General features: G+C 70.7%; 1 protein-coding gene across 3 annotated transcripts; it reads right to left on the minus strand.

The window, feature by feature from the left end:
- Positions 1 to 1,955: 1,955 nt before the first annotated feature.
- LOC142819210 (hypermethylated in cancer 1 protein-like) lies at positions 1,956 to 7,249 on the minus strand. 3 transcript variants are annotated; one of them, XM_075904451.1, is made up of 2 exons: positions 6,723 to 7,249; positions 1,956 to 4,269 (listed from the first exon to the last, which is right to left on the minus strand). In XM_075904451.1, the coding sequence occupies exon 2, from the start codon at positions 4,238 to 4,240 to the stop codon at positions 2,345 to 2,347; it is 1,896 nt and encodes a 631-aa protein (XP_075760566.1). In that variant the 5' UTR covers positions 4,241 to 4,269; positions 6,723 to 7,249; the 3' UTR covers positions 1,956 to 2,344. The 3 variants fall into 3 exon arrangements, with proteins under 3 accessions (XP_075760566.1, XP_075760565.1, XP_075760567.1); XM_075904450.1 differs by lacking the exon at positions 6,723 to 7,249 and adding an exon at positions 5,771 to 6,043; XM_075904452.1 differs by lacking the exon at positions 6,723 to 7,249 and adding an exon at positions 4,575 to 5,727.
- Between the last annotated feature and the right edge of the window lie 850 nt (positions 7,250 to 8,099).

Here is an 8,099-nt window from a genome sequence, read left to right on the forward strand (position 1 = left end):
GGTGCCTCGGCTTCCCCGACACCCAGGAGTTCGCCCACTGACTCCTGGGGGGGCCACAGTGCGTGTGAGGGGGTGTCTGCCCTCGGGGGTCTGCCCTCCTGCACAGCCTAGGCCCCAGCATTCTGCAGCCCGCTGGGATCGTCCATTAATTCCCCCCTCCCAGTAGCATTTCTGCTCCTAGACCCCTGAGGAGCCAGTCCCCTCCCACCGTGCTGCTCTCCCCCCCACCGGGGACCCTGTCCCCTACTTGCCTGGTGCTGCTTTACAACAAACATCTGCCCCTGCTGTGGGTCCACATCCCAGGGCTGCCCTCGCAGCAACATCTCTGCCCTGTGAGGCCCACTGGTACCCGCTGTACATAGCCAGGAGGAAAACTGGTTTACAGCCAGTGCTCCTGTAAGCTGGGCACTTGTACTATTGCTCAGCAGCACCCAGAGCTAGGTGGTGCACAGTCACACATGCCTCAGTGCATCTAACAAAATTTATTCTGCACCAATGGAAAACATGAGAGAGAACATATTTTATGGCCCCTCACAGCTGCACAGTCCCTCTTCAGTCTATGCCCTCCCCGCGTGGGGGGCAGCCCCACCTCACCCATCCAGCCCCCAAGGAGTGGAGCCCTCAAGTGTTAATGTCACTTTATTGCTCATTGGGTTGGAGTACAGAAAAGGGCCAAATGGCCCATGTACAAATCACAGGAATATACAACCCCACCCCCGCCCCCACCCCCACGCTTTGGTCACAGCTGCTGCAGCTTTGTCCCTGACAGGGGGCCTGGGTCAGGCTCTGGCCTGGAAGTCCTGGCCCCAGCCCAGCCCTTAGTGGCCTGGGTGCCCGGCAGAGCTGGATAGGGGAGGCAAGGTCCGTGCCGGAGCGGCAGCCTGCCAGGGCACCCAGCCGGGGCCACGGCCCTTGGGGGAGCAGCCGCTCGGGCTGAAGGCACCATTGGTGTGAGGCCGGGAGCAAGCTCCGCGCAGGGGACCCCGCGGCCTCGTGTGCAAAGGCAAAAAGACAAAGGCAGGGAAAAGAGCTTCACATTATCCGGCAGGCCAGGCGGGGCGGGAGGGGCCCGGGCGCGGCCCCTGCGGCTTTGGTGGCTCTGCCTGGACAGAGCAAGGCAGAATTCCAGGCACGTAATTCTGCCCTTCAGCAGCTGGGCCTGGCCCCCCGACTCTTGTGCCCCATTGCCCTGGGGGAGGGGGAGGCAGGAGATGCCCGTTCAGTGCAGCCTGGCCAGCCCCAAGGTCCCAGCTCAGTGTGCTGTCGTGGGGGGGGGGAGGGGAGGCACCGGCCCCATTAGCCAGGGGCAGGACCGGACCACTCCCATCAGTGCCACTGCCCCCCATGCCCTGGGCTTCCGCAGAAAGCTCCCTGCCCCCGCCCAGCAAGCGTCTCCCTGGCACAGCAAAGCAGGTGCCAGCGTCTGTCTGGCTCAGGCTCCAGGCACAGGCCTGAGCCTCCAGGGAGCAGAGGGGAGGGGGCCTCTTGCCCGGGACGCAGGAGAGCAGCACGGCCCAGCCCAGCACATGGCTGCTTCACTGCCCTGCCTCCTCACTGCAGCCCAGAGACCGGCCTCCTGGACAGGCAGGAGGGGAGCCCACCCCAGGACAGCCCGTGGGGAGGGGGGGAACTAGCAAACCACTCCCATGGCCTCTTACTTCCACATACCCCTCCAGAGAAACAACTAACACCCGTCCCCCAGCACACGTGAGCCCAGGGAGTAGAGACAATTGGCAGGGGGCTGCCTCCCAGAGGCTCAGTCTGTGGAGAGCCTGGCCCCTGGCCCATGATCTGGCCCACCAGGGCCCAGGAAAGGGGTGGGGGAGCTGTCTGGGCTCAGGGGCCTTGGGAATGGCCCACGGCAGGAATTCTGCCCTTCAGCAGCTGGGCCTGGCCCCCTGGGGCCATCCCTGAGTACAGCAAGAGGGCGGGGCTGGCTCCCCTCAGCTGCTGGCTTTGGTTTCTGCTCAGCTGGGTGTGGCCAGGCCTGGAGACCTTTGGGTGCCAGGCCCAGCAGTGGGGGTGGGGAGAGCGCAGAGGCTGGGGCAGGAGCCAGTGGGGGGTGCTCCTGCCTCTCGCCCAGCTGCAGTCTGAGCTGGGCCAGGGGCTGCCAGGCAGGCTGCAGAGGCCTCAGAGCATAGAACCCGCTGCCCTTTGCCCCCTTCTCTTTGGCTCTCCCGGCCTTTCCCCGCTGGCCGCAGACAGGGTAAGAATTTGGCCCTGCACATTTTCTGGGAGCAGCCGACACTCCCAGGTAGCATACTCCATCGGAGGGGGGCTTCCGGCTTGGCAAACACTGGCTACAACCCCCAGCCCCAGAGTGGCTCTGCAGTTCAGATGCCCGTTAGCTGGGTGAATAGCACTCGATGCTCCGGCTACCTTCACTGTGCAGCAGGGGTCCTGGGCCCAGCAGCTCAGCCGCCTTCTCCTGGCTCAGGCCCAGGTGCTCGGCCGTGAAGCGGGCCAGCGGGTACAGGCTGTCCATGCCCTTGGGCTCGCTCAGGAAGTGCGAGGTGTGGGAGAGCAGCTCGGCCGCCTTCTCCTGCTTGAGGCCCAGCTGGTCGGCGGTGAGGCGCGCCATGGCGTACACGCTCTCGGGGAAGTCCAGCTTGGCCTTGCCCTCGGGCCCGGCCGCGTGCATCTTCATGTGGCTGATGAGGTTGCGCTGCTGGGCGAACTTGCCGCCGCACACCTGGCACTCGTAGGGCTTCTCGCCCGAGTGGATGCGCATGTGCTCGGTGAGCCGGTACTGGCGGGTGAAGCGCATGCCGCAGGCGTCGCAGGCGAAGGGCTTGAGGCCCAGGTGGCTGCGCATGTGGCGCGTCATGGTGCCGCGCTGCGTGAACTTCTTGCCGCAGATGGTGCAGGGGTAGGGGCGCGTGAGCCAGTGCGTCTTCTCGTGCTGCCGCAGCGTGGCCGGGTCCTTGTAGGCCTTGTCGCAGGAGGAGCAGCGGTAGGGCCGCAGGATGTCGCCCAGGCCGGAGCCGCCCTTGTCCAGGAAGGGGCCGGCCTGCTCCACGCCTGCCTTGTGGTACAGCTCCTCCTCCGTGTGGGCCTCCACGTGGGCGTTGAGCTGCTCGGAGCTGGGGAAGCCCTTGCCGCAGGGGATGCACACGTACAGGTTGTCCCCCAGGCTCTCGGGCTCGTAGGCCAGGTGGTTGCAGTAGGGGCCCAGCGTGCCCCCGGGGGAGGGGCCCTCGCTGCTGCCCGTGTCCTCGCTGGTGCTGTTGTCGTTCTCCAGCTCGTTGCTCTCGAGGCTGGGGTAGCGGGACTGCGGGGGCGACTCGGCCTTCTCCTCCCGCTCCGACTCCTTCCCCGCCTCGCACTCCTCCAGGTAGCTGCCCGGGGACTCGTGTTTCATCCAGTGGTAGAGGAGGCTGCGGCCTTCGGCCCGGGCAGGGGGCTCGGAGCAGGGCGGGCTGCCCCGGAAGCGCTCCGTGGGGTGGATCACACCCTCGCCCGCCTGCAGCGGCTCTTTGTAGGCAGAGCTGTGGTTGACCAGCAGGGAAGCACTGCCCGGGGGGCTGTCGTGCCCGGGGGGCAGCGAGGGCTCCCTGCTGTCCCCTGGGTGGAGTCTGTCAGTGGGCAGCAGCTGGGAGGGAGGGCCGGTGGGGCTCTTCTTGGAGAGGTCCAGGCCACAGGGCGGGGAGCAGTGCCTCTCGGGCGGGCACAGCCCAGGCTGGTGCAGGGGGGCGCCCTGGGAGGCGGAGGCGTAGAGCTCCCCACACTGGGTGCTGAGCGGGTTGAGGGGCTCGCCGGGCGGCACGTCCATGGGCCGGGGGGCCCCCGAGTAGCAGGCCTGGATGACGGGGGTGGCGGCCCGCAGCCCCCGGGCCATCTTGCCGTAGGGGCTGTAGCCGCCCCGCAGGTGGCAGTACTTGCCCGTCCGCTTCAGCTTCTTCTTGCACAGGGCCACCAGGGCGGGCACCTGCAGGTAGCTGGCGGCGGCCAGCACGGCGCCCAGGCCCGGCTCCCCCGGCTCGCCCTCGCCCAGCCGCCCCGTGTAGATGAAGTCCAGCACCAGGCGGAAGACGCCCGGGCTCACCATCTCGTGGTCCAGGTTGAGCAGGTTGTCGTGCACCACCAGGGCCTTGAGGTAGGCGCTGCTGGCCGCCAGGATGTTCTTGTGCGCGCGGAACAGCGCGTTCTGCACCACGATGATCACGTCGCACAGGAAGCCTTTGGCCCGCTGCGTGTTGAGCTGCAGCAGCAGCTGCCGCGAGTGGCTCGGCACCTCCATGGCCTCGCGCCGGGGGCTCGCCCCGCCACCTGCAAGAGAGACACGGTGAGGGGCGCCGGCCAGCGCGCGGCCTCCTTTAGGCCCAAGAGCCCGGCCCGCGGCGCCGCGCAAAGGCTGCGGGACGCGGGACGGGACCGGACGGGCCCGCCCGGCTCAGCAGGACCGCGCGGGCTCCTAGCGCCCGGCCTTGCGGCGCCCTTCCTCCCGGGACGCAGCGCGCGGCCGGGGCAGTTGCGCTCCCGGGGCTGAGGCCGCGCCGCCACGCTGCAGCGGGCAGGGAAGCCCCCGGCGGGGGAGGCGGCGCGGAGCGGAGCTGCCCGGGCCCGGCTGCTACCTGCGGCGCAGCGGGCGAGTCCTGTCGGGGAGCCCGGGCTGCGCCGCCTCCACTGCGCACTGGCTGCCGCTGCTTGTGCCACCCCTTATATCGGGGCTTCTCGCGGCCGGGGGGGCGAAGCCCCTGCAGGCGCCGGGGGAAGGTGACATCACTCCCGCCGCTTCCAGCACCGCCCGCCAGCCCGGCCCCACCTGAGCGGGGGGCGGAGGGGCCAGGCCACCTGCCGCCCCGCTCAGCTGCTGCGCCCGGACCGCAGGGGTCAGCTCGGGGCGCTGCCGGCCCAGGAGACCCTCGCCTTCCGCCCCGCGCTCTCTTGCCTCGGCGCCCGGCTGCCGCCAGCGCCGCCGCGGGCCACGTTCCCGGTGAAGGAGCCTGGCCGGCTTCCCCCGACCCGCGCCGCGCCGCGCCGGGCTGGCTGCCGGGTCCCGGTCCCGGCTGGCGGGCGCGGGGCAGAGCCAGGACGAGCGAGGGGAAGGCGCAATGGCCGGAGTCCCGGACCGGGCAGCCTGGCGCAGCTGTTGCGGGGGGCGAGCCGGGCGGCGGCTCCTCTGCGCGGAGAAGGGGCCGCGGGCGCGCCAGGACAGCGGGCTGGGCTCGGGCGGAGAAGGGCCCGAGCCGAGACCCGCCGGGGGAGCCAAACTTCGCCATTTTACAGCCTCTCCGGCTGCGGCGGGGCTGCAGCAGACACCGGCCAGCAGCGAGCCGAGCCCGGCCCGACCCAGTCCGCCCGCGGGATCGCGCCGGGCGGCTCCGCTGAAGGGAAGCGAGTCCCCAACGGGGCCCCCGTCCACGGGCCGTCGGGAGCAGTGACAGCAGCGCCTGGTGGAGCCACAAGCCCTCGGGCCGCTCCTAGCTCCGGGGTGCGGGTCACGAAGGGCCCAGCGCTGGCTGCCCGGCCCTGGACCCTTCCCCGCCCTCATCCCACGGCGCGGGGCGGGCGTGGGGTGAGAGCCACGGTCCCCAACTCAGCGCCCGCAGCTCCCTCGCCCCTGCAGCGCCTCTGGCCGGGCGCGCGGCAGGGACCGACCCTTCCTCGACCGGTCGGCCAGCGGCTCCCGGCCCTGCCTCGCCCCGCTGCCGCGGCCCCTCTCCGCCTCCGTGCCTCACTAGAGGGGCCCCGGGACTCCCCGGCGCTGGGGCCCGCCCTGCTCGCAGGGACAGGAGCCGTTATCTGGCGCCCTCCCGCCCCGCGGTACCTGGGGACTCCGTCGCGTCCGCCAGCCAGTCGAGGTCTCTGCGGATTCTCATGGCCCTCGAGCAGCCGCCTCAGTCCCTGGGTCCCCGCCGAGCGCTCCCCGCTGCCGGCCGGCGCCTCCGGCCCATGCCCGCTGCCAAGGCGCTGCCCCCCTGGGCGGGCGCTGCGCGCTGTGTGCGGGGCGCGGCGCAGGAGGCAGCATGTGCCGGCGGCGCACGGCTGGGCGCAGAGGTAAAGGCCGGGCTGCGAACTCCCCCTGACCCCGGCCTGAACTCCGCTCCGCGCCAGCGCCTGTTAAAGGGACAGCAGCTGATTTCCTCCTCCCCTGCGCTCCCACCCCCGGGCGGGGCCGGGCCGGGCTGGGCGCGCGGGCCCGGCGGCAGGGGGAGGAGCGGGGCCCTTGGACGGTTCCCCACGGGGCTGCAGCGGGGCCGCTGCCCGGGCGCCGAGAACAAGCCCCGCCTGCCTCGGCCGCGGCCGCCCAGCGCAGGGAGTTTCTCCCGCCTCGCCTGCCTGCGGGCGCGGGCCCGGGGCCGGGGCTGGGAAGGACCCGGGGGAAGGGGAGAGCGGCAGCGGCAGCACCAGGTCCGCGCCCGGCTCCCCGGCGGCCCCTTCCCCGCCAGCCCGGTTCCCGGACCCGAGAGCGCCCGGCCGGATGCCTGGTGAGTCTGGCGGGGCAGGGGAGCGGCGGGTCCCCCGCTTTCCTGCTCCCGCAGCGGGGCTTCCGGGGGGAGGGGGGGACTGGATTCTGCGCTGTCCGGCGGGGATGGGCCCGAGGGGCGCCGAGGAACGGGTCCTCCTTTTGCCGGGAGTCCGGGGCTGGGTTTCCCCGCTCCTGTGCGGCTCCCGGCTAAGTCGGGTTCTCTGCCCTGTTGGGGTCCCCATGTGGCCTGTGTCTGGCACCGTGCCCCTGGGCTGCCCTGAGCCTCTTGCGCCTCCGTCCCGGCTCCTACCTGGGGCTCATCCCTCAGGCCAGGTGCAGCGGCTCCCGCCGGGTGCTCTGCGGGCACCGGTGCCACCTTCTCCTGCTGCCATCTAGCGTCCCTCTCCGCGCTCTTGCGCCGCGCTAGTTCGCCTGCGCCCAAGCGGCATCCGCGCAGCCAGGAGGCGGCTCGTCGCGCAGCTGCGCGCCCTTGGCACCGGGGGTCGGTGTCGGCACAGAGGAATCCAGCGTGCCCGGCAGCTCCAGCCCGCGGCGTGGTCTGGTGGCAGCGGCGCCGGCTTCCCCTCCGGGGCGAGGAAGTTCGGTGGCTCGAGCTGCAGGAGGGTCTCAGCTCGCTCGCTGCCTGCTGCGGACAGCCTGGAGCCGAGCGCGGAGCTCGGGAGGGGCAGCGTGTTCGCTGGGCGGCCGGGACCGGGCAGCCGCGGGGTCTGGAGCCGGCTCCCGGGACCTGGTGCGGCGCGGGGGGCCGGCCCAGCTGCAGGAGGACCAGAGCGCCGCAGGAGAGGTCTGGCCTGGGCCCCCCAGCCAGGGCGCGGAGCGGGCCCTGAGCTGGGGGCCGGGATCCCCCGAGGTGGCGGCGGAGCCCAGCCCCCGTCGGGTCACTGGGGACTTTGGGGGGGGCGATCACGAAAATGAAAGTTGTTGGTTTTGGGGTGTCACCACGTGACTTACATTGGCCAATGGAACTTGGAAATGCGACACCCGAGTACAGCAAATGAAGGAAGGAAAAGGGGGCCCTGAGGGCTGGGCCGGCACGTGCTTCCCGGGAAAGTTGGGAGGAGAAACCCCAGCCCAGCTGCCCCCCGATCTAGCTCCCCCGAACCCCAGGATCCATCTGCTGTCCGCCCTGCTCCCCAAAGGGCAGCGTGGTCTCTTTCCCACGGGAGGGATTTTACCTTCTGAAAACACTTCTCCCTCTGCCTCCCACTGGCTCTGCACCCTGCTGGGAGCCCCCCGCAGCCCCCCAACTGTGCTTTGGGTGCCCCTTGGCTGGCAGGGAGTGTGGCGAGTCCCACCTGGCCCCATCGTGCAGTGACATGGCTGTCCCCCAGGGGATGGCTCATCACCGTGCCATTGACGGGTGCCCGGTCTCTCCAGTGCCCATTGCACTGTGGCTGGCAACACCCATGTGGCTTGCAGCTCCCCTCCCTCCCTCCCAGCACTGAGAGGCAGCTGCCCGAGTCCTCCACATGCGCTGGCTGGGAGGTGGGCCGTGCGGTGTGGCTGGCGCATGGCGGATTGTGAAATAAACATGCCCTGTGTGTGACAGGCCCAGGGTGTCTGCGCCAGCTGTGCCTGTGGCATAGACAGGCCGACCTGACCTCAGTGGGGCTGTTCCATCTGCAGTCTGCCAGTGGGCTGGCCCGGAGAGGAGAGTCCAGAGCTC

Source organism: Pelodiscus sinensis, chromosome 21, assembly GCF_049634645.1.
Source record: "Pelodiscus sinensis isolate JC-2024 chromosome 21, ASM4963464v1, whole genome shotgun sequence".
Lineage (NCBI taxonomy): Eukaryota > Metazoa > Chordata > Testudines > Trionychidae > Pelodiscus > Pelodiscus sinensis.

What these genes read in the sequence shown, in the direction of transcription:
- LOC142819210 (XM_075904450.1), bottom strand. Translation starts at nt 5,822, where the DNA reads ATGAGAATCCGCAGAGACCTCGACTGGCTGGCGGACGCGACGGAGTCC. An exon ending in GGACGCGACGGAGTCCCCAG is followed by an intron (nt 4,270 to 5,770) that starts GTACCGCGGGGC and finishes TCTCTCTTGCAG; the next exon opens with GTGGCGGGGCGAGCCCCCGG.